The 25,128-nt window shown below is 44.2% G+C and overlaps 1 protein-coding gene across 11 annotated transcripts in view; it reads left to right on the top strand.

Annotated features, from left to right (window-relative positions):
• The window catches only part of LOC110520150 (dedicator of cytokinesis protein 9), a 122,427-nt gene that overhangs the window by 74,560 nt on the left and 22,739 nt on the right, over positions 1-25,128 (top strand). For 7 of the 11 annotated variants that reach the window (XM_036974520.1, XM_036974532.1, XM_036974519.1 and 4 more), the window contains exons 4-23: positions 1,420-1,502; positions 2,317-2,386; positions 4,775-4,870; positions 5,164-5,298; positions 15,033-15,207; positions 16,352-16,404; positions 16,974-17,048; positions 17,138-17,278; positions 19,085-19,297; positions 19,418-19,540; positions 19,975-20,057; positions 20,526-20,648; positions 21,004-21,083; positions 21,238-21,425; positions 21,726-21,791; positions 21,910-22,002; positions 22,137-22,260; positions 23,456-23,574; positions 24,443-24,526; positions 24,653-24,742. In XM_036974520.1, coding sequence (XP_036830415.1) covers positions 1,420-1,502; positions 2,317-2,386; positions 4,775-4,870; positions 5,164-5,298; positions 15,033-15,207; positions 16,352-16,404; positions 16,974-17,048; positions 17,138-17,278; positions 19,085-19,297; positions 19,418-19,540; positions 19,975-20,057; positions 20,526-20,648; positions 21,004-21,083; positions 21,238-21,425; positions 21,726-21,791; positions 21,910-22,002; positions 22,137-22,260; positions 23,456-23,574; positions 24,443-24,526; positions 24,653-24,742 — 2,214 coding nt within the window. The remainder of the gene's footprint in view (positions 1-1,419; positions 1,503-2,316; positions 2,387-4,774; positions 4,871-5,163; positions 5,299-15,032; positions 15,208-16,351; positions 16,405-16,973; positions 17,049-17,137; positions 17,279-19,084; positions 19,298-19,417; positions 19,541-19,974; positions 20,058-20,525; positions 20,649-21,003; positions 21,084-21,237; positions 21,426-21,725; positions 21,792-21,909; positions 22,003-22,136; positions 22,261-23,455; positions 23,575-24,442; positions 24,527-24,652; positions 24,743-25,128) is intronic. The other 4 variants (XM_036974525.1, XM_036974518.1, XM_036974524.1 and 1 more) reach the window with 1 other exon arrangement.

The raw sequence follows: 25,128 nt of genomic DNA, 5'->3' as shown, positions 1-25,128 counted from the left end.
ATGACAAAGTGAAAACTAAAAAAATAAAAATGTTTACAAATGTATTGAAAATTAAATACAGAAATGTCATTTTACGTAAGTATTCACACCTGAGTCAAGCATTTGTAGAAGCACGAGTCTTTCTGGGTAAGTTCTAAGAAGTTACCACACCTGGATTGTGCATCATTTGCCCATTTATTCTTTAAAAAAATATTAAAGCTCTGTCAAATTGGATGTTGATCATTTCACTGTCTTCTTCAGTGTAGATTTGGCCTTGTTTTAGCTTATTGTCCTGCTGAAAGTTGAATTCATATCCTAGTGGAAAGCAGACTGAACCAAGTTTTCCTCTAGGATTTTGCCTGTGCTTAGTTCATTCCATTATTGTTTTATCCTGAAAAACTCTACAGTCCTTAACGATTACAAGCATACCCATAACATGATGCAGCCACCACTGCTTGAAAATATGGAAAGTGATACTCAGTAATGCATTTTATTGGATTTGCCCAAAATATAACACTTTGTATTCAGGACAAAAAGATAATTGCTTTGGCACATTTATTTTACTTTAGTGCCTTGTTGCAAACAGGATGCATGTTTTGGAATATATTTTATTCTGTACAGGCTTCCTGTTTTCACTCTGTCAATTAGGTTAGTATTGTGAAATAACTGCAATGTTATCCATCCTCAGTTTTCTACTATCAAAGCCATTAAACTCTAACCATTGGCCTCTTGGTGGTTTCCTTCCTCTTCGGCTACTGAGTTAGGAAAAACACATGTATCTTTGTAGTGACTGGGTGTATTGATACGCCATCCAAAGTGTAATTAATAACTTCACCATGCTCAAAGAAATATTCAATGTCTACCAATAGGTGCCCTTTTCGAGGAATTGGAAAACCTCCCTGGACTTTGTGGTTAAATCTGTTTGAAATTCACTGCTCGACTGAGGGACCTTACAGATAATTTAATGTGTTGGGTATAGAGATGAGGTGGTCATTCAAAAATGTTAAGCACTATTATTGCACTATTAGTGAATCCGTGCAACTTATTATATGACTTGTTAAGCACAGTTTTACTCCTGAACTTATTTAGGCTTGCCATAACAAAGGGGTTGAATCCTTATTGACATTTCAGTTTTTCTTTTGCAAAAATATCAAAAAACATAATTCCACTTTGACATTATTGAGTATTGTGTGTAGGCCAGTGACAAAAAATATATTTAATCCATTTTAAATTCATTCTGTAACACAACAAAATGTGGAAAAAGCATCAAGGGGTGGGAATACATTCTGAAGGCACTGTAGCTATCTGAAAAGATGCTATTGGCCGACACTGATTTGGTTGTTGTGTGCTTGTTTCCGGTTTCCTGTTTCTTAAGGCTAAACATTGAAACTGTCTTAGATTACACTTGTAAACCATTGATTGTCTTTCTTTTTATTTCAGTGCATCAAGACCTACAATTCTGATTGGCATGTCGTTAATTACAAGTACGAGGACTACTCCGGGGACTTCCGGCAGCTTCCAAAGTAAACCCTTTGCTCTGTCAGTATGGTGTCTTGACAGACAGTACAATGTTATGTAATGTGTAACCAAGTTATGACTTCCTCCTGGGCAAGTTAGAACAGCTACCCTCTTTGTGAAGATATTTCACACTGAAGTGCATGCACACCAGTGGAGGCTGGTGAGAGGAGCTATAGGAGGACAGGCCAATCATGGTAATTGGCTGGAACAGAAAACATGGAACAGTATCAAACACATCAATCGTACAGAAACCACTGACTCCATTCCAATGATCCAGTCCTCTTATAGCTCCTCCAACCAGCCCCCACTGACGCACACACCCGTGTCATTCTGTCGGTAATCTTCAATCAGCCTTAGTTGCTGATCGTTCAGGATATTTTGGCATGGATAGTCTACAAGGAAATGCAGGTTTTATGATTTAACCCACATTAACAATAGAGACTTCCTCAAGCCACACTCGGGTTATTCCCAAAGATGTGGGGATTTAGTCACTTTGGAAACCACCCCCGGTTCAAAGAGTGTCATCAATTCCACCTTCTGCCCTGAGGGCAATGGTTTCCAGTGTCATTGTGCTGGAATTTACACACAAAACAAAGCTGCCCTGACCTTGAGACTTGCCATTGATGTCAACAGACCTTTAGTCAGTATTCAGTGTCTGGGGAGGGAAATGTTTTCCTGAGGTGAATTCGTTCAGGCTTCCTATGTAAGTGGGACATGCGCATTACATTGGGTTTCATTTCTTAGATCAATGAATGACCTCTCAGAGATGAGATAAACATAATAATTGATTAACTTGATTCACATCCTTGTGTTTTACAGCAAAGTGTCCAGACCAGACAAACTGGCTGTCCATGTTTTTGAGGTGGATGAAGATGTCGATAAAGATGAAGTAAGTGAATGTTCTGGCTACAGTTCATTGGAAGGTTACAAATAACAAACAATTTAGTTAAGCCGCTTATTCCTTCGACTCTCAACATGAACCACCTGCTCCATGTACAAATCACCTCAATACCCTTTTCTCCTTCTAAGTCTTTACTGTAAATACCTCAGAGGCACTGAACAAATAATCCTCCATACAGACAGACAAACGAGATTTCCGCGCTCCGTTTACAGTCCAGCAGCTTTGACGTTGCCAGAATGGCCACGGTATCTGATGTTTTTTTGCACTAGAAACCAGTCTTTCCTAGAACACAAGCACCAGATCTTATTAAGTGATTTAATTCAGATTAGGAACTGATTTGGCTGTCCTGTTCCAATCCCAGTTGTGAAACGTCTCCGGCATGAGATGAAAGCGTCATTGGGTCTAAATAGCACATTTTAATGGGAAGTATAAAGTGTAATTAGCCGCCGGACTTTGGTTAGCTGGCCGCCTCTCAAATGGTCTCGGGTTCTTCTCTGCTCTGCTCCATGTGTTCATGGCCCCCATACTCCTCACAGCCCATGAGTTTGGCTCTCTTTGTTGTGAGCTAATTTAGAACATTTCGTGTCTGCCTGATTATACAACTCTGAACTCTTAGCTGGAAACATTTTTGCTCTGTGAACCCTATAGATGTCTGATTCTGTGCTGTGAACAGTCTAAATTAGTATTTGTTGGCCTTGGAATAGCTTGTGCGAGTCAGTGCACACAAGGGAGGCTATGGGGTCACCTTTGTTCAAGCCAACCCTAAAGAGAGGCTGGATCACTGATGCCTGCAGAACCCTCAGAGGGACGGTGCTCTGCGGATCACGACCGGAGGCAGTCTCAGGCTGTTGATGACACTGATGTTCTACTGCCATCTATTCAACTGTTAGGGTCATGTTGACATTTGCATATGTCACATACTGTTTGTTATGTCTTCTTTATGTCATACATGAGCAAATGAATAGGGATTCGAGTGACCTCGCTCACTTAACTGGGATGTAGGCAAATGGATTCTTGAGCCGAGAGACTAACCCAGGTCACCAGAGGTCAGGGCCAGTGAACATTAGATCTGACAAGGAAGGGGCATTATTTTCATCAGATAGACTACCTGATGACAAGACCCCTCCCAGTTCACCCTTTCCCTCACCTCACACACAGCTGTGTAAGAGCGTCCCTCACCTCCCACACAGCTGTGTAAGAATGCTCCCCAGCCCAGCAGCCAACAGCATCCCAGCTACATACCCCTCACCTCAGTTTGTCGCACGCAGGGAAGTAGGTGGACCAAGCAGATGATAGCTAAGGAAGTGAGCCATTTCTCCTGAAATCCCCAAATAAATCCTCACACACATATACAGTACATGGAAACCTCAGCCCCAAGTCTGTTCATGTGTTTAATGACAATAGCCCCAGCCTGTGGCATTGCTATGTGACCAAAGTTAAAATGTTTATTGTCAAATGTGTCACTGATTTTATGAAATGATTATGCACTGGGTTGCAGTTTAGTTAATCTGGTTGGTTCGGGTGTTGCCAGGCAACATTTACAGAGCTTTGGGGTTCACTGAAAGCAAGCACAAGTAATTTGTCAGCTCTCCTAGGGACTGGCGTATTCTGGTCAGCGAAAGATGAGTGGAAGCAGGCCCTGAACGTTTCCAGACCCTCCTCATATGAGTCAACGATATACTGGAAATATTCTCTGCCAACACTTTTTAAAGCCATTTTATTGGACGAGAGAGGGAATAGGAATCATGTCTTCTTGAAAACCCATTAATTATATCCAAAATCGTCTGGAACAATGGCTTTTACCTCTGTAGTCTCTCGAAGAGGAGGCTTAAACACTCTGGATGTCTGATCACGAGGACCAGAAGGAGACCATGCGAGGGGTAAAACACTGGTGCAGCAGCTCCTTCCCTCACTACCCCCCTAATCGATTTATTTACACAGATCATTACGCCTCTGGAAGTCTCCGTGCAATAGAGATGGAAGCCATGTGTCTAGTCATACTTGCTTTGTGCCAATGGTTTAGCTGGTTTTGTGGTACCTGAGAACTGGGATGATATGGTCATGCCTCAGTGAAGAAGCCAATGAGAGGGGCTGTTTATTTGGGTTCATAGAGGTGGTTTGTTGTGTGGCTGGATGCTTGTTTGGAGTCAGACCGACATTAAACTTAGCATTCTCTCATCTCATTCTCCATGTCTCCTATACTGTTTTTGTAAATATTATCTCGACCACAGGATCAAGGGCCTCTCTTGAAATGGACAGTTTGGTAATGTTTTGGCAGAGAGTGGGCAGAGTGATGTTTTGATGTGGTACAGTGTGTGTATTTGTGTGTGTATATAGTCTTGAGTGTGTCTGATCCTGTGCTCATGTGTCTTCCAGGACACAGCCTCTCTAGGTTCCCAGAAAGGTGGGATCACAAAGCATGGCTGGCTGTACAAAGGCAACATGAACAGTGCCATCAGTGTCACCATGAGGGTGAGTGATCCTAATGACAGTGATGACACTAGCTGTCTCTATTAGTAATTATTATTACACAGTGTGCCAGATGTGCAGTGATGATGAATAGTCAGTGCTCGTGTCTCCAGTGACAGCAGGATGGAGCCTGGTTTTCATTAATACCATTTCTCAGAAAAACGGATAGTAGTTTTGCAATATTAGGCTGTTGACGTCCTTCAAACCATGCTGCTGCAATTATCCGTGCCAAAACCATGCCTCTTGTTGTCTAATAATAGAAATTATGTTTTTCATTGTTGTATTCTACTTTCTAGTCTTTCAAGAGGAGGTATTTCCATCTAACCCAGCTGGGTGACGGCTCTTACAACCTGAACTTCTACAAGGATGAGAAGATCTCCAAAGAACCCAAAGGAACCATCTTCCTGGACTCCTGTATGGGAGTTGTTCAGGTAATATAAGACACTCTGTGTCTGGGATTGGGCTTTGATTACACCATCACACTAACATTTATATTGAATAAGTCATCCAGCCAGACGTACTTCCCTTCCAAAGTCTTTTACTTCCTGTAATATATTTACCCATGTAGAATGTTACATGATCAGTTAAACTCGGCACAAGTTAAAGCTAGCAACAGGGAATTGATGAGGAAATGTGTCTGTATCACTGCTTGGGATCCTTCTCCAATCCCCACCTAAAACCTGAGCTCACTCCCTCTTTCTCCAAGGTCATAATTTACTGCTGACTCTCAGCTGCTGAAACCAGGTGAATGCCGATAACATACTACCATGCACTTTGCAGCAGACTAGCAATCAATACCACATGCTATAGCTAGCAGGCGCACATTTCCAAGTCCCAAGATGGGCTGTAAGCATTATTGGTCTTCTACACACAAATGGATGGAAAGGTCCTGCTTTTACTTACCAAGCATTCAGCTGACATTAATCAGATACTTTAAAAGGAGGTACACTATACATACAAAAGTATGTGGACACCCCTTCAAATTAGTGGCTATTTCAGCCACACCTTTTGTTGACAGTTGTAAAAAATTGTGCATACCACCATGCAATCTCCATAGACAAACATTCCAATTAGAATGGCCTTACTGAAGAGCGCAGTGACTTTCAATGTGGCACCGTGATAGGATGCCACCTTTCCAACAAGTCAGTTTGTTAAATTTCTGTCCTAATAGAGCTGCCCCGGTCAACTGTATGTGCTGTTATTGTGAAGTGGAAACGTCTAGAAGCGACAACGGCTTAGCCGCAAAGTGGTAGGCCACACAAGCTCACAGAACGGGACCAACGAGTGCTGAAGTGCACTTGTTGTTTGCAGCACTCACTTGTTTGCAGCACTCACTACCAAGTTCCAAACTGCCTCTGGAAGCAACATCAGCACAAGAACTGTTCGTCGGGAGCTTCATAAAATCGGTTTCCATGGCAGAGCAGCCACACACAAGCCTAAGATCATCATGCGCAAAGCCAAGTGTCGGCTGGAGAGGTGTAAAACTCGCCGCCATTGGAATCTGGAGCAATGGAAATGCGTTCTCTGGAGGGATGAATCACGCTTCACCATCTGGCCGTCTGACGGACAAATCTGGGTTTGGCGGCTGCCAGGAGAGCGCTACCTGCCCCAATGCATAGTGCCAACTGTAAAGTTGGGTGGAGGAGGAATAATGGTCTGGGTCTGTTTTTCATGGTTCGGGCTAGGCCCATTAGTTCCAGTGAATGGAAATCTTAACGCTACAGCATACAATGACATTATAGATAATTCTGAGCTTCCAACTTGTGGCAACTGTTTGGTGAAGGGCCTTTCCTGTTTCAGCATGACAATGCCCCCGTTCACAAAGCGAGGGCCATACAGAATTAGTTTGTCAAAATCGGTTTGGGAGAACTTTACTGGCCTGCACAGAGCCTTGACCTCTACCCCATTGAACACCTTTGGGATGAATTGGAACTCTGACTGCAAGCCAAGCCTAATTGCTCAACATCAGTGCCCAAACTCACTAATGCTCTTGTGGCTGAATGGAAGCAAGTCCCCGGAGCAATGTTCCAACATCTAGTGGAAAGCCTTTCAAGAAGAGTGGAGGCGGTTATAGCAGCGAAGGGGGGACCAACTCCATTTAATGCCCATGATTTTGGAATGAGATATTTGACAAGGTGTCCACATACTTCTGGTATTGTGTATCAGAGAGGAGTGGAGAGCTTGGCTTGGGCCTCCTGCCCTACAAAAGGGCCTTTTATGTGACCAGACGAGAGGGAGGGTCCCTTGAGAAGGGTGTGTTTGTGTGTACTTGGTCTGAAGGGGAGTGGAAGTTGGAGAGGTTACTTGAGCATACCTACCCTCCCATGTTCTATCATTGTCCCCCTCGCACACACACTAAAGGGGCCACTAAGATAATAATCCACCTGGGTTCTGTCCAGTTGGAGGGGAAACCTAGTTGATTCCCTGTTTCGTGTCTCCACAGAAAGGGAGGGAAGTTTCCGCCTGAGATGGCTCTAATATTGTACCACTTTGTCATCTTTATGATTGCAAAAGATTGATGACTTTTGTAACCTCTCAGTTATGATTCCCTGCCATTGGCAACAGTTCAGCCTCCTTAATATTCCTCTCAACATATACTGTAGGTATATATCTTTGTTATTGTCATTTTTGTTCAAATGTGTTGCACAGTGTATAGATTGTGGTGAACGCTTTCTCTTCTTCATCAACCATCTGAGGTTTTGAATGGTAGGTTTATGGCCTGTGCTCTACAACCATAACCAAGGTTGCTCAAAATATTGCTGTTTAAAAAATATATATTATGGCAACTTTTAATGTATAGAGTACCTTGCAAAAGTATTCAGACCACTTGCATTTCTTCAAATTTTATTGTGTTCCAAAGTGAGATTAAAATTGATTGAATTATTTTATGTTGTTGTCAACAATCAGTCAGAGTGGGAGAAAAAATACATTTAATTTATTTGATTCAATTAATACAAATTAAATAACTCAAACATTGTAGTTGCATAAGTATTCCGCTCCCTGAGTCAATGCATGTTAGAAACTCCTTTGGCATCAATTACAGCTGTGATTCTTCTTGGGCCTATAAGAGCTTTGCATACCTGGATTGTGCAATATTTGCACGTTATTATTTTCAAAATTCTTCAAGCTTGTCAAAATGTTGGATCATGGCTAGACGGCAATGTTCAAGTCTTGTCATAGGTTACAAGGAGATTTAAGTCTAAACTGTAACTTGGCCACAGGAATATTTACTGTCTTCTTGGTAAGCAATTCCATTGTAGATTTGGCCTTGTGTTTTAGGTTATTGTCCTGCTGAAAGGTGAATTCCTCTCCCAGTGTCTGGTAGAAAGCAGACTGACCTGGTTTTCCTGTAGGATTTTTCCTGTGCTTAGCTCCATTCCGTTTCTTTTTTATCTTTAAAATCTCCTAGTCCTTAACGATTACATCCATACCCATAACATGATGCAGCCACCAATATGATTGATAATATGAAGAGTGGTACTCACTATTGTGTTGTTGGATTTGTCTCAAACATAACACGTTGTATTCAGGGCAAAAGGTTAATTGCTTTGCCACGTTAATAGCAATATTACTTTGGTGCCTTGTTGCAAACAGGATGCATGTTTAGGAATATGTTTTATTCTGTGCAGGCTTCCTTTTCACTTTGGTAATTAGGTTAGTATACTAGGCATAACTACAATGGTGTTGATCCATCCTCAGTTTTCTCCTATCACAGCCATTAAACTCTAACTCTTTTAAAGTCACTCTTGGCCTCATGATGAAATCCCTAAGTGGTTTCCTTTCTCTCCGGCCACTGAGTTAGGAAGGACACCTGTGTCTTTGTAATGACTGGGTGTATTAGTGCATCATCCAAAGTATAACTAATAACTTCACCATGCTCAAAGGGATATTCAATGTAAGCTTTTTTATTTATTTTTAAACCTATCTACCAATAGATGCCCTTCTTTGTGAGACATTCGAAAACCTCCTTGGTCTTTGTGGTTCAATCTGTGTTTGAAGTTCATATCTGTATGTGTGGGGTACATAGATGAGGTAGTCATAAAAAATGATGTTAAACACATTTATTACACACAGACTGAGTCCATGCAACTTATTATGTGACTTGTTAAGGACATTTTTACTCCTGAACTTTTTTTGACCTTTCACCTTTTCATTTGTAAGAAGGCCAAAAAAACATAATTCCACTTTGACGTTATTGGGTATTGTGTGTAGGCCAGTGACAAAACATCTAATTGTAATCCATTTTAAATTCAGGCTGTAACACAGCAAAATGTGGGAAAGGTGGAGGGGTGTGAATACTTTCTGAAACCACTGTATGTACAGTAGGGTTGCGCATTTTGTGGTATATTCAGAGGTGGAAACCTTCCGGTGGTATTAATGGGAATAATTGGGAATTTAATGGAAATATATGCCTATTAATACCATTTAAATGTAGATGTTTTATTGCATTGGATATATTTACCATATCATATAGAGACAGAAACATACACCTTTCCTTTATAAATAGATAGCAAATAATATAATGGCAAATTATTAAATCCTTCCAATATACATTTTTAAAAACAACTTAGTTACGAATTGAACTTTAATTAAATGAGTTGAATCTTCACATGGGATGATTTCACTGAACAACAAAAGAAAGGGAATATTGAATGATACCCAATGATCCATCGCATCTCCCAAAAACGTTTTAAACATACATCTGTAAAATGATAGTCTAGAAACTAAAGCTTAGGTTGTCTTCCTCTCAGGCTTCCATGTCTTCTCCCTTGACCTCCTCAATGTCCACCTCTTGAACATCAGACTCTGATGCCTCATATTCACTGTCACTTTCCAACCGAGAATGTCTCGTTGTCAGGCTCAAAAAGCCTCATTTTTCCAGATGGCCACCAATTTTTCAACCCCTGTAATGGTCAGCCTGTTGCGTGCTTTGGTGTGTGTGTTCCCAAACAAGGACCAGTTGCACTCTGAGGTGGCTGATGTTGGTGGGATTTGGAGGATGATGGAGACAACACGGAAACAAAGTCAGATCCACAAAGTCCCTTCCACCAGGTGGCTGATGAGATATGTTCACACGACTGCCATATTGCATCTCCATCCCAATGATTTAGTTAATTAATCCTTGCCCACGAACATTCAACCACCCATCAGAGATGATTGCAATACAGTCTGCTTTCTCTATGATTTGCTTGACCTTCACTTGAACTCTGTTGAACTCTGCATCCAGCAAATTAGTAGATAAAGCATGTCTGGTTGGAGGGGTGTATGCTGGGCAAAGAATATTCAGAAATCTCTTCCAATACACATTGCCTGTGAGCATCAGATGTGAACCAGTTGCATACGCAACTCGAGCAAGACATTCATCAGCATTTTTCTGACTATGTTCCTCTATTGAGTCAAAAAAACTTCTGATTCCTGGAGGACCATGAGCTGTTGCTATCGATAAGATGTCTCATTCATCATTTACACCTCTAATAGAAGTAGAGGGACTTTTGTCAGAGGCTTGTTGTGAGCTCTGAGGGAACTTTATGCACTTGGCCAGATGATTCTGCATCTTTGTTGCATTCTTCACATATGATTTGACACAGTATTTGCAAATGTACACAGCTTTTCCTTCTACATTAGCTGCAGTGAAATGTCTCCACACATCAGTAGTGCCCGTGGCATTTTCCTGTAAAGATTAGAAAACAAATCAAATCAAATGTATTTATATAGCCCTTCGTACATCAGCTGATATCTCAAAGTGCTGTACAGAAACCCAGCCTAAAACCCCAAACAGCAAGCAATGCAGGTGTAGAAGCACGGTGGCTAGGAAAAACTCCCTAGAAAGGCCAAAACCTAGGAAGAAACCTAGAGAGGAACCAGGCTATGTGGGGTGGCCAGTCCTGTTCTGGCTGTGCCGGGTGGAGATTATAACATAACATGGCCAAGATGTTCAAATGTTCATAAATGACCAGCATGGTCGAATAATAATAAGGCAGAACAGTTGAAACTGGAGCAGCAGCACGGCCAGGTGGACTGGGGACAGCAAGGAGTCATCATGTCAGGTAGTCCTGGGGCACGGTCCTAGGGCTCAGGTCCTCCGAGAGAGAAAGAAAGAGAGAAAGAAAGAATTAGAGAGAGCACATGTGGGGTGGCCAGTCCTGTTCTGGCTGTGCCGGGTGGAGATTATAACAGAACATGGCCAAGATGTTCAAATGTTCATAAATGACCAGCATGGTCGAATAATAATAAGGCAGAACAGTTGAAACTGGAGCAGCAGCACGGCCAGGTGGACTGGGGACAGCAAGGAGCCATCATGTCAGGTAGTCCTGGGGCACGGTCCTAGGGCTCAGGTCCTCCGAGAGAGAAAGAAAGAGAGAAAGAAAGAATTAGAGAGAGCACATGTGGGGTGGCCAGTCCTGTTCTGGCTGTGCCGGGTGGAGATTATAACAGAACATGGCCAAGATGTTGAAATGTTCATAAATGACCAGCATGGTCGAATAATAATAAGGCAGAACAGTTGAAACTGGAGCAGCAGCACAGCCAGGTGGACTGGGGACAGCAAGGAGTCATCATGTCAGGTAGTCCTGGGGCATGGTCCTGGGGCTCAGGTCCTCCGAGAGAGAGAGAGAGAGGAAGAGAGAAAAAGAGAATTAGAGAAAGCACACTTAAATTCACACAGGACACCGAATAGGACAGGGGAAGTACTCCAGATATAACAAACTGACCCTACCCCCCCGACACAAACTACTGCAGCATAAATACTGGAGGCTGAGACAGGAGGGGTCAGGAGACACTGTGGCCCCATCCAAGGACACCCCCGGACAGGGCCAAACAGGAAGGATATAACCCCACCCACTTTGCCAAAGCACAGCCCCCACACCACTAAAGGGATATCTTCAACCACCAACTTACCATCCTGAGACAAGGCTGAGTATAGCCCACAAAGATCTCCGCCATGGCACAACCCACTGGGGGGCGCCAACCCAGACAGGATGACCACATCAGTGAATCAACCCACTCAGGTGACGCACCTGAGTGAGTAAAAAAACAACACATACAATTCCATGTACAAATAAATAGTTAAGCAGTTAGATTAAACAACTCATTTGTAAGATACATTTTTTGGTGGGATTTGGAGGATGATGGAGGTGGCTGATGAGACTAACTAGCAGATTGTAAACAAGTTAGATATGATTTCAACACACTTTGTTGCAGGCTACTATTTACTAGTAAACAAAAAATTATGTATGTCATATAAAATATACTCACCCCACCCAGTATTGTAATCAAAACTTACCAGAAAGCATGTAGTCCTTGGCTCAGACAGTGTAGTAGTGTGGGCACAATAGCATCTTGTTAGTGTGCAAGATCTTGAGAATCAGCTTTACATGTGATGGAAGAATGCACTGTGCATGCAGAGGGTTGCAATTCCATTGAATTGGGTATAGTTTAACCAAAATATGCCACAAAAAAGGTTCACTGTTATAAGCTAACTTAGTTGATGAATTTAAGCAAAATTCCCCAAATTCCATGGCTTAACTTCCCATGGAAAATTTCTGCCAATATTCTGGAAATTTACCGGAAAGTTTCTGACCCTTTGCAACCCTAATGTACGGTACGTACGTATGTATCCGAAAGCGGGTCAAGCTAGCTAACTTTAGCCAACCAGATGTGTCCCTCCACAAAGTAAACAAAGATGGTGGTGCCTTTGCCTCCGTAAAAACAAAAGTAGTTTGGTCAATTCTGTTTCCTGTCAGTTGTCTATGTATGCAATCAACTCCACTCTGGACAGTTCTGTGTTTGATTTTTTCGGAGGTTTCGCGTTATATGGGCAAGATAATAACCACAACAGCTGGTCTTGGGATCTGCTCTTGATTAACTCTGCAATTATTGGCATATGGAGTGACGTCATACTCCCCCTCTGGCCCCAAGTTTCGTTCAGCACGCTTTGCCCTGCTCTTTTATGATAGGCCAACACACATGAACAGGAATACATACACACGCGCACACACAAACTTATTGAGGCTGTCCAGCTGCCTGCCGGCCATCTCTCTGAAGGAGCCTCTCCCACTAGGAGGATCTCAGATCTCAGGTCTGGTGTCCTGTCTCCAGCCATTCTCTTACACCCCCATCATAATCCTTCCCATCCCAGTGCTGCTCAAACTTTCCATGATGAGAGAACCAGAGGATGCTTCCAAGATCCTCATCTCCCTCTGCGTAATGTATGGAGTTGAGTTACCAAGGCTTTGTGTTCTAAACCAGTGGTTTAAATTACTTAAGTAATACTTTAAAGTATTACTTATGTTGTTTTTTTTGTGATATCTGTACTTTACTTTTTATATTTTTGACAACTTTTACTTCACTACACCCCCCCCCCCCCCCCCCAAAAAAAAAGTACTTTTTACGCCATATACATTTTCCCTGACAGCCAAAAGTATTTGTTACATTTTGAATGCTTTGAAGGAGAGGAAAATGGTCAAATTCACACACTTATCAAGAGAACATCCCTGGTCATCCCTACTGCCTCTGAGCTGGCGGACTAAACACATGCTTTGTTTGCAAATGAGTGTTGGAGTGTGCCCCTGGCTGTCCATTAATTTAAAAAACAAGACATTTGACCTCATGACCTCAGTGCTCTATCAGAACTCCCACGTGGGCCAACTCAGTCCATGATTTATTTAGGAATGTTCCGGCAATGTTTTTTTTTTTGGGGGGGGGGGGTTGTTTACACAACAGCGGAATTACTGCACCTCAGCCTCCCTCACTTAGCTCTCCTGGACATTTTAAGTTAACTCCATAAGGATCAACGCCTGGATGCATACTCTAACATTACTCAACTACGGTGGTTAGTTTATGGCGGCTGACTGAATCACCAGCATCGGGAGGTTCTGAGGCCCACCTAAGGCGGTGACATCACTCTGGCTGGCTGATTTTGGGGGTCGTAGGTCAACTCCACAGCTCGGGCCCAGTGCTGCTGACTGACTCCCTCAGCAGACCCAGTCCCTTTTTATAAGAGCTCAGCTCCAGTCCTGGCAGCACCACGCTTTTTGTTGCGCATATGGAAATACTTTCTCTCTTCCACCCTGCTTCGCTGTGTGTTCTCTCTTCCACCCGGCTCCACTGTGTGTTCACTCTTACGCTGTGTGTTCACTCTTCCACCCTGCTCCACTGTGTGTTCACTCTTCCACCCTGCTCCACTGTGTGTTCATTCTTCCACCCTGCTCCACTGTGTGTTCACTCTTCCACCCTGCTCCACTTTGTGTTCACTCTTCCACCCTGCTCCACTTTGTGTTCACTCTTCCACCCTGCTCCACTGTGTGTTCACTCTTCCACCCTGCTCCACTGTGTGTTCACTCTTCCACCCTGCTCCACTGTGTGTTCACTCTTACGCTGTGTGTTCACTCTTACGCCCTGCTCCACTGTGTGTTCACTCTTACGCCCTGCTCCACTGTGTGTTCACTCTTACGCTGTGTGTTCACTCTTACGCCCTGCTCCACTGTGTGTTCACTCTTACGCCCTGCTCCACTGTGTGTTCACTCTTACGCCCTGCTCCACTGTGTGTTCACTCTTACGCTGTGTGTTCACTCTTCCACCCTACTCCTCCATGTCTCTTTTTAACTATCACAAAGAAACACTTTTTAAGGCTTTCGTAAATATAGGATTTATGGACGATGATGCTATCGTTGTCAAATATATACACATACCAGTTTGACTGTTTCCTCGTATTGTCTTACCCTAGTGTGTGACTAGATGAAATGTGCAATGAGGGAGAGGATAGGAGTTGTTTTCAGTAACGCTTTCTTCAAGAAATAAATCAGAAAACTAACAGGAGCTGCCTTCTGGTGACCTGACTAAATATTGGAAGTTAACTTGGGACGGTGGATCGGAACGTTTGATTCACAGTTGGGTATTTTGTTTTTCGACTGTAAGAAACACAGGCACCCTCGACCTGCACACACTGTCATCGTCCTCTTTTCAAAAAGTCAGCTCAACTGATGTTGTTTTGTGTGATGCTACGGCTTAGTTTTTTTTTTTAATGAAGAGCACGTCCCTCGGTATTTGTAGTTGACCCTTGCTCTCTAATCAAACTGTTGCTATCCCTTAGCACCTTCCACTCCAGCGCTACATAGACAGTGATGGTCTCACCGAGTTTCCTCCCCCTCTGTGTGTCTGTCTGCAGAATAACAAGGTGCGGCGCTTTGCCTTTGAGCTGAAGATGCAGGACAAGAGCACGTACCTGCTGGCTGCCGACAGCGAGGGAGAGATGGAGGACTGGATCAGCACTCTCAACAAGATCCTCCACAGCAGCTTCGAGATCGCCATGCAGGAGAAGCGGAACGGGGACATCCACGATGGTGTGTTTGTGTGCTGTGTCTGTGTGCGTGCATGCTCACGTGGGTTCATGGGATGGGAGGTAATGAGAGACATAGACGGGCATTAGATTTCCTTGTGAATTCTGTTTAAAACACCATCCACCTACAAAACCCCTAGTACAAGGATACTGTGCTTCTCATAGTGCCAGTAAAAGAAAGAAAACATCCCAGGGTTCACTGCAGTACACTTATCCGCCTGTCGGGGAAAGGAATGTGTAAATAAGGTGTACTTAGGCCTGTTCTACAGTCTGTAGTTTACAGTATGCCACAGAGAAGAGGATGTCTTTGGCCTGCACCCTTTAATCACACTCCCATGTAAATAACCCTGTTTTAGCGTATTACATTTTTACATTTACGTCCTTAAGCAGACGCTCTTATCCAGAGGGACTTACAGAAGCAATTAGGGTTAAGTGCATCGCTCAAGGGCACATCGGCAGATTTCACCTAGTCAGCTCGGGGTTCGAACCAGCAACCTTTTGGTTACTTTCCCAACCTCTTAACCCCTAGGCTACCTGCCGCTCAAATTGATGGCGTAGGCACCACATTAATTGAGTGTTGTTGGCTCAGAGTAGTTTAACAACGCCTAGGAGGTAGTTCCGAGAGGACAGTGGTATAAATACATAGACTAGATCCTGTACAAGCTAATGCACAGCATTAGCATTCTTGTATGTCTATGTGGCACACAATACCAGTCAATCTGAACTCGGTGTTTACGCCCACACACCTCCCAGACGCCTCCTCCTCCTGGTCTGTGGTGGTGCTGTAGCTAGAGGGCCACCCAGGTTTTTAATACTCCCCTCCTGTCTGATCCCAGGCCTGAGCCAGGAGGAAAGAGCCATGTCTGCACAAAGAGCCCCGCTAATCTCAGTAACCCCTCAGCTTTTATTAATCACGCTCTCCTAGGGGGGAAACAACCCTGGTACCTCCAGGGGCTCTAGGATCTGATCTGAGGCCTACTCTGTTCTCAGGGCAGTCTAAGTCACTGTTTACTCTACTTAAGTGTTGGTAGCGTGCGATTTAAGGAAGAGGTGTGGTTAATGGAGTTGTAACCTATGAAATAGTGGATTTGTTGAACCATGTGATGGCTCTGTTTCCAGTGAATGCTCTGCACTCTTTTCTGTTGCAGATGATGAGCTGGGAAAGGCAGATGGTTCGTTGGGGAGTATGGACAGCTTTCAGGTAGGTCCTGTCTTTTCACTAATGCCCTGCCTCAAGCATAAGGGCCCTACAGGGCCTGTTCACATGAGACATAATGTAGTTGCACCATGAAATCACTTCACCATGGGAGGTAGGGAGCAGCCAGTCAGGCCTCTCAGAGGAGTGTAGCTGCCTCTACAAAAATATATTTATTTAGCTTTAACTCTGCTTGTGTTTAGATAAGCACCTCATTTCATTTTTTTATTTTTATATTCTCTATCTATGGTTAGACATACACAGACAGATGACAGCTCCCGCTGTTTGAAAAGTGGCCAAGGAAAAGGAGTGGAACCAAAATCGAATAAGTTCCTATAGAGAAAAGCTACAGTATGAGATTTCCATGGCCATTTGCTGAAGTACTCAGTGCTTGTGCAGACTTCAACGGCTGGGGTTTCCAGGAACAGCCTGGGCTCTGAGGTGGACATCTGACTGTCTCCTAGGAGCACATGTCCATGTGTCAGCCCTGAAGAACAGTCTGCATTTCTCAAATGATAAAAGCAGTTCAATTTGAAAACCTTTTGCTTAAGGAGGTTTCAATTTCTTGTCCCCAGAGTGCAAGAGATATTGAATCGAAAATGAGGAACGAGACCAGATTGAAACTGTTCACCTTGGACCCTGACACACAGGTTAGTAACTATCAAGTCTCCCAAAAGGTATTTCACAATCCCTCCCAGCTCCAAATGTTGATTCAAAATCCCTTTTTTTGTATCTTTAGAAACTTGACTTCTCAGGGATTGAGCCTGATATAAAGCAGTTTGAAGAGAAGTTTGGAAAGCGCATTTTGGTGAACTGCAATGACCTGGCCTTCAACCTGCAAAGCTGTGTAGCGGAGAATGAGGAGGGACCAACAACAAACGTAAGCCAGATGTCCTATTCAGAGTCCTCAATGAGTCAGTGCTCAATGTGTACAGTCAGTGTGTTATCATCGTAGTGTATAGTATCTGCTCTGGAGAATGGTTTAGAGAGCGAAAGAGAGGGGTGGAGGGATCACATCTCTAGCCTATGTCATCACTGCTGTTTGTCTTTGTCAAGAGGGAGCACTGGGTTGGCATAGTAACCAGCCGAGAGCCACGGTAATGAAGGAAGGCGCTGTCTAATGGAGGGCAGTTTCCTGCTGTCACAAACAGCAGGCTGTCTAGTGCCAAGAGAACATGTCAACCTGTTCAGAGAAACACAGACCTGACAGATACAGACCTGACAGATACAGACCTGTCAGATACAGACCTGACAGATACAGAGATAGACCTGACCGATACTGACCTGACAGATACACAGATACAGACCAGACAGATATACAGACCAGACAGATACACAGATACAGACCAGACAGATACACAGATACAGACCAGACAGATACACAGGCACAGACGTGAAGGGTACAGACCTGACAGATACACAGATACAGACCTGACAGATACACAGATACAGACCTGACACGTACAGAGACCTGATCGATACACAGGTACAGACCTGACAGATGCACAGGTACAGCAGATACAGACCTGACAGATACAGACCTGACAGATACAGACCTGACAGATACAGACCTGACAGATACAGACCTGACAGATACACAGGTACAGACTTGACAGATACAGACCTGACAGATACACAGGTACAGACTTGACAGATACAGACCTGACAGATACACAGGTACAGACCTGACAGATACACAGATACAGACCTGACGGGTACACAGATACAGATACAGACCTGGCGGATACAGATACAGACCTGGCGGATACAGATACAGACCTGACGGATACACAGATACAGACCTGACGGATACACAGATACAGACCTGATGGATACACAGATACAGACCTGACGGATACAGACCTGGCAGATACAGATACAGACCTGACGGATACACAGATACAGACCTGACGGATACACAGATACAGACCTGACGGATACAGACCTGGCAGATACAGACCTGACGGATACACAGATACAGACCTGACGGATACACAGATACAGACCTGACGGATACACAGATACAGACCTGATGGATACACAGATACAGACCTGACGGATACACAGATACAGATACAGACCTGGCGGACACACAGATACAGATACAGACCTGGCGGACACACAGATACAGACCTGACGGGAACACACAGATACAGACCTGACGGGGACACACAGATACAGACCTGACGGGGACACACAGATACAGACCTGACGGGAACACACAGATACAGACCTGACGGGGACACACAGATACAGACCTGACGGGGACACACAGATACAGACCTGACGGGGACACGCAGATACAGACCTGACGGGGACACACAGATACAGACCTGACGGGGACACACAGATACAGACCGGACAGGTACAGACCGGACAGGTACAGACCGGACAGATACAGACCGGACAGATACAGACCGGACAGGTACAGACCGGACAGGTACAGACCGGACAGGTACAGACCGGACAGGTACACAGATACAGACCTGACGGACACACAGATACAGACCTGACGGACACACAGATACAGACCTGACGGATACAGAAACTTGACATAATGACACTGTCAGTCCCTTGTCCAACCTTCTGGCTCACTATGTCATCAGTGCTCATTTATAAATGGCGTAGACTAGACAGGAGGTTCATTCTCAGACTCTACTGTTTACACTTTTGCTTCATTTTGCAGGTGGAGCCATTCTACGTGACCTTGTCGCTGTTTGACATCCAGAACAGCAGGAAGATCTCGTCGGACTTCTACGTGGACCTGAATCACCCGTCCGTCAGACAGCTAGTGCCCAACCCCAGCAGCCCGTACATGAACGGGGGAGGGGATGCTCTGCCGGGGGCGCAGAGGGGGGTCCACGGCCTGCCTGAGGGGGCCATGCAGTACCCCAGACAGGTGAAGAGATATTAGACACTAATCTCTATACAATCTTTTGAGCTATTAACCTCTCAATATGACAATGTGGTTTTCGAGGTTCACTCATATCTGTTATGACTTGGTTTTCTGTCTCCACAGGGAGTGTTCTCTGTAACGTGTCCACACCCAGATATCTTTCTGGTGGCTCGCATTGAGAAGGTCCTGCAGGGGGGAATCACCCACTGTGCTGAGCCCTACATGAAAAGCTCAGACTCCACCAAGGTACGCTCTGTACCAGGCCTCAGCATCACAAAACGCAACAGTCAATTCCCCCACGCTCAGCAGATTTCATTTGATTATTCCACACATAACAAATGAGAGAATCATCCATGTCATAAGTGCTGGCTGGTTACAACAACACTCCACAAGCATTGGTTTTGGCTATACAAATCTGGTTACATGCTGTTAAAGGGGGTACAATGAGCAGTAATGGGATCCTAGAGAGAGAATCTGAAATACATTAGGGACCATTTTCAAGGTGCGTGTGTTTGTGCACGCTTGCGTATGTGTTTGTGTGTCCGTGCCTGTTTGTGGAGATTGGCCGGCCTCAGAGCTATGAGATATGCTGGAGATATGCTGGAGTGCTGACCATCACCTCTGTCTGTGTTGTCAGACCAGCGTGGTTTCACTTACACACGGTTCCTCTTTCCCACCAGGTGGCACAGAAGGTCCTGAAAAATGCCAAATTGGCCTGCAGCCGTTTGGGCCAGTACAGGATGCCTTTTGGATGGGCCGCCAGGTATTATTCGGTTACTAACCTGAAATGATGTTTATAGTAAGAGATTATTGACAGATGTTTTACCTTTTGGAATATATTTTCAACATTAGAGAAATTTGACAATATGTAAGCAACATCTACTGAATAAGGCATCGCTTTGAAAGAAGGGAGTACAAAATGTCGAGATTAAATGAAAAAGACTTGTAAAGTTTTTAAAAAACAAAAAAAACATTGCGTTTATTCCCAGGCACAGTAAAGAGTAGGGAGTTTCATATGTCTGTTTTTCCCTTTTTGGCACTGGTGAATGTATCACTCTTCAATGAATTGTGGAAAAGCTCAGTACCCATGGTGTCTGGAAAGAGAATAAAGGTGTCACAGGATACCAGACCAGGGGGAAAAAACCTGACAGGAACATCAGCAGATCTTTGTCCAGAGACCTACTGGAAACAGACCTGGGTTTTAATGATTCTCATCTCTCCTTCCCTGCAGGACTCTGTTCAAAGATGCATCGGGGACGCTGGATAAAAGTGCCCGTTTCTCCGCCATCTACAGACAGGACAGCAACAAGCTGTCCAACGACGACATGTTCAAACTGCTGGCTGACTTCAGAAAGTTAGTAACTCTCCTACTGTCTGCAGTTAATGGAATTGAAAATGTACTTAATTGTTGAAGTACTATATCTTACAGAAATGTTGAATTTACAGTGTTCTTAACAGTGAGTATTTATTAAGCTGAATCCCATATAGCGGTTTGTTGGCTAAAGAGACTAGATGGTCAGAGATTCTCTTTCACAATGAAAGCCTGTACTCCAGATGTTTCCCCACCTTTACAAATATTTGGTTTCTCCTCTTGGGTTCTGTCTGTTCACAGGGTAGTTTCCAGGCGGCTAGCCTGTTTTCCATCAGGTCCTCCTAGGTAGATGATAACAAAGGCATTAACCGCTGCTTATTTTGCTTCTCCTCCCTAGGCCAGAGAAGATGGCCAAGCTCCCTGTCATCTTAGGAAACCTAGACGTTACCATTGACAATGTTGCCCCTGACTTGACAAGTAAGCCCTCCAAAACTCAGCTCACACTGGGAACATGAAAGATGAAAGCTGTTTCTCTTCACGTCAGATTGGTCTGATTGTCTATCGGCTGTTTATTTGATCCCCCCCCCCCCCCCCCCCCCCCCCCGTCTGTTCTGTGTCTGCATGTACGTAGGTTGTGTTACCTCATCCTACATTCCTGTGAAGACTTTTGAGAGCAGTGAGAAGACGAACATCTTCTTTGAAGTGGAGGAGTTTGTTCCCTGCATAGCCAAGTGCTCCCAGCCGTTCACCATCTACAACAATCACCTCTATGTCTACCCCAGGCACCTGAAGTACGACAGCCAAAAATCCTTCACAAAGGTATAGTCACAAACATTGACCCTACATTTCTGTTTGATCAAATGATGTATACTGTACATTTACGTGGATTTCAAATCATGAACTGTATTTTGACGCATTCTGTACACTGATGTGGTAAACTCCACTATTTGCTATTGCATTTCATATGACTGCATAGTAGTGGTAAGGTAAGGTAACTTGTCCAACTTTCTCTAACTGAGAGAGAAACTTTGCTCTAGACAGTTACAGCAGAAATGTGTTCCCGCCAGCATCTTCAAGTAGGTCAGCTTTGTTCTGTCTGTCTCCTCTCTCTCCCTTCAGGCTAGAAACATAGCTGTCTGCATCGAGTTCAAGGACTCGGATGAGGAGGAGGCTGTTTCGCTCAAGGTAAGCTCCTAGTCATGTGACTCCTTCTGGCAGAGTTCCTGAAGCCACAGTGTCATTTGGTAGCAGAAGAACTGCATACTACTTAGGGGAGTTAACATGCTGTTGTTATTACCCACAGTGCATCTATGGTCGACCAGGAGGACCCCTGTTTACCAAAAATGCATTTGCTGCAGTATTACATCACCAGCACAGCCCGGAGTTTTATGATGAGGTACGTTGTAATAACAAGCCAACCTGGCCATCTTTATACAGAGCGCTCCAGTCATGATTAGTGAGCAGACGAAGCAGTGGCAGCATGTATGCTTGCTAACTCATAAGGTGTATATTTTTGTTCCTGTCCCTCAGTTTAAGATGGAGCTTCCCACCCAGCTCAATGAGAAGCACCATCTGCTGTTCACCTTCTTCCACGTCAGCTGTGACAGCAACAGCAAGGCCAGCACCAAGAAGAGAGACGTGGTGGAGACACAAGGTATTTATTTTTTTATTTCACCTTTATTTAACCGGGTAGGCCAGTTGAGAACGAGTTCTCATTTACAACTGCGGCCTGGCCAAGATAAAGCAAAGCAGTATGACCAAAAACAGCAACACAGAGTTACACATAAACAAACGTACAGTCAATAACACAAAAGAAGAGAAACATTTAAAAATCTATGTACAGTATGTGCAAATGTAGAAGAGGAGGTAAGGCAAAAAATAGGCCATGGAGGTGAAATAATTACAATTTAGCATTAACACTGGAGTGATGTGCCGATGATGATGTACAAGTAGAGATACTGGGGTGCAAAAGAGCAAGAGGATAAGTAACAATATAGGGATGATGTAGTTGGGTGTGCTATTTACAGATTGGCTGTGTACAGGTACAGTGATTGGTAAGTAGCTCTGACAGCTGATGCTTAAAGTTAGAGAGGGAGATATAAGACTCCAGCTTCAGTAATTTTTGCAATTCATTCCAGTCATTGGCAGTAGAGAACTGGAAGGAAAGGCGGCCAAAGGAGGTGTTGGCTTTGGGGGTGACCAGTGAAATATACCTGCTGTAGCGTGTGCTACGGGTGGGTGTTGCTATGGTGACCAGTGAGCTGCGATAAGGCGGGGCTTTACCTAGCATAGACTTATAGATGACCTGGAGCCAGTGGGTTTGGGAGAGCATACAGGTCGCAGTGGTGGGTGGTATATGGGGGTTTGGTGACAAAACGGATGGCACTGTGATAGACTACATCCAGTTTGCAGGTAGACACCAGACCCAGGATTAGGGTTGCAAAATTCTGTGAATTTTCAATAAATTCCCTGTTTGTTTGTTTTCTTCAGAAATCCTGGTTGGAGCATTCCAGATTTCCTACTTAATCCCTCCTGATTTCAGGCAATCCTCCAACCGGGACTGACATTTTTCAACCCTACCTAGGATACAGCCCACAAGGCCTAGATCCAGTGTTAAGCCATGCAGATTCATTGTATCCACCCTGTTTCTTTCCATTGCCCTCCCCAGTATAACGATTTGTGTCTGTGCCAGTTTCCATTCTTCCCTATTCTCCCAGTGCTGAGTCACTGTTGGGCGTGACCATAGAGATCCTAGTAAATGAATTAGTATTCTAATTCCTAATTCTATGCGTATGACACTGTCTGTGGGCAGACTGACAGTCCTGTCTCTTGTCCTTGTCTCTCCCCAGTGGGTTACGCCTGGCTGCCTCTGCTGAAGGATGGCAGGGTGATCATGAATGAGAGTCACGTCCCCGTGGCTGCCAACCTGCCTGCTGGCTACCTCAGCTGTCAGGAGGGTGTCAGCAAGGTAGCGCTCCCTTCACTCCCACTGACACACACACTGTGGCTTCCTTCTCCCTTTCTGTGGCTCATTTCCTTTTTTTCCCCTTTTTTTTATTGAACTAGGCAAGTCAGTTAAGAACCAATTCTTATTTACAATGACGACCTAGGAACAGTGGGTTAACTGCCTTGTTCCGGGGCAGATTTTTACCTTGTCAGCTCGGGGATACGATCTAGCAACCTTTCTGGTTACTGGCCCTACGCTCTAACCACTTGGCTACCTGCCGCCCCGTCCTTCATCACCACAAGACTGAAAGAACATAATGGGTTTAAAGCAATCGGATTTAAACCTATCCAGTCGTTTTAGATCAGTAAAATCAAACCTATTTTGGCCGTGAAAGAAAGTAGAGCCGTGAGCCACAGACTTAACCTTTGTGTGTAGTGCCCTGCCTGTAAATTAGAGTTGGCACTGTGGGGATTACTTGTTGTCTGCCTCAAGGTTGTGTGAGATGTAATTATCCAATCAGGGAAGGTGAAAGCGTACAACGGTGTGACCAAACAATATTAAGCTAATTGCATGAGAATATATGGCTGAATTACTTACTGATGTGAGTTTCAACTTAATGTTGAGCTTTAGATCTGTTCTCAGTGTTGTTTTGTATCAATTTACGGTAAACTTAAATGCCTTTCATTTTGTATATGTTTCTGCAACTACCTCCCCCTAACAAGCAACGTTTTAAGTATGTCCTACCCTCTTGTGGCATTGCGACAGTGACCCCTATCACAGAGTGCCGTTTTAAATACATCACCAATACATGTAGCGTGATCCAGTACATAACCAATGATAACCACTGTCGTTGTTTTTCTGATTAAAATATGTCCTATGTCTCACGCAGCAGCATCCTGAAATCAAATGGGTGGATGGAGGGAAGCCTTTGTTCAAGGTGTCCACTCACCTCGTCTCCACGGTGTACACTCAGGTTGGTATCGTTTCACAGATAAGCTCAGGGACACAACTGACCCAGGATTCTTAAAGGCTTGTTCTCCACTGTCTTTTCTGGAAATCTTGTGTTCTAACATCTCTCCCTTTTTTCTTTCCTCTGTAGGATCAACATTTGCACAATTTCTTTGCCCACTGTCAGAGCACAGAGTCTGCAGCCCAGGTGGCAGCAGGAGAGCTGGTCAAGTATCTGAAGGTAAAGCAGCAACTGTGGCACCTCTGGGTCTGACAGAAATGACACTTGTCACATCTCTCTCCCCAACACCTGTCACCCATCACTCTGATTTCCTCAGGATGTTTAGAAATCTGTGCTTGTTTCCTCAGGCCCGGGGTGGGACAATGCTAACATGACCCTAGGCTCTAGTCCACAGGCGCTCTCTCCATTGTCCCCGTGTGGACATCGACATTTTCAGATGCATCTCTGGGGTGCTCATGTAAACACACTAGTCCACAGCACGCAAACAATGGCAAGAGGGTCACACAAGATCAGGATTTAGCAGAGAGCATTTCACTGGCAGGTTGCCAAATGATTTGGCTGGCTTTGGCTGTGTTAGCAGCCCCTACAAATGTAGGATCTTAATT

Source organism: Oncorhynchus mykiss, chromosome 3 (genome assembly GCF_013265735.2).
Source record: "Oncorhynchus mykiss isolate Arlee chromosome 3, USDA_OmykA_1.1, whole genome shotgun sequence".
In the NCBI taxonomy this organism is placed as follows: Eukaryota; Metazoa; Chordata; class Actinopteri; order Salmoniformes; family Salmonidae; genus Oncorhynchus; species Oncorhynchus mykiss.
The sequence above is the reverse complement of the archived record's forward strand: the minus strand, read 5'-3'. Positions and strand labels throughout refer to the sequence as shown.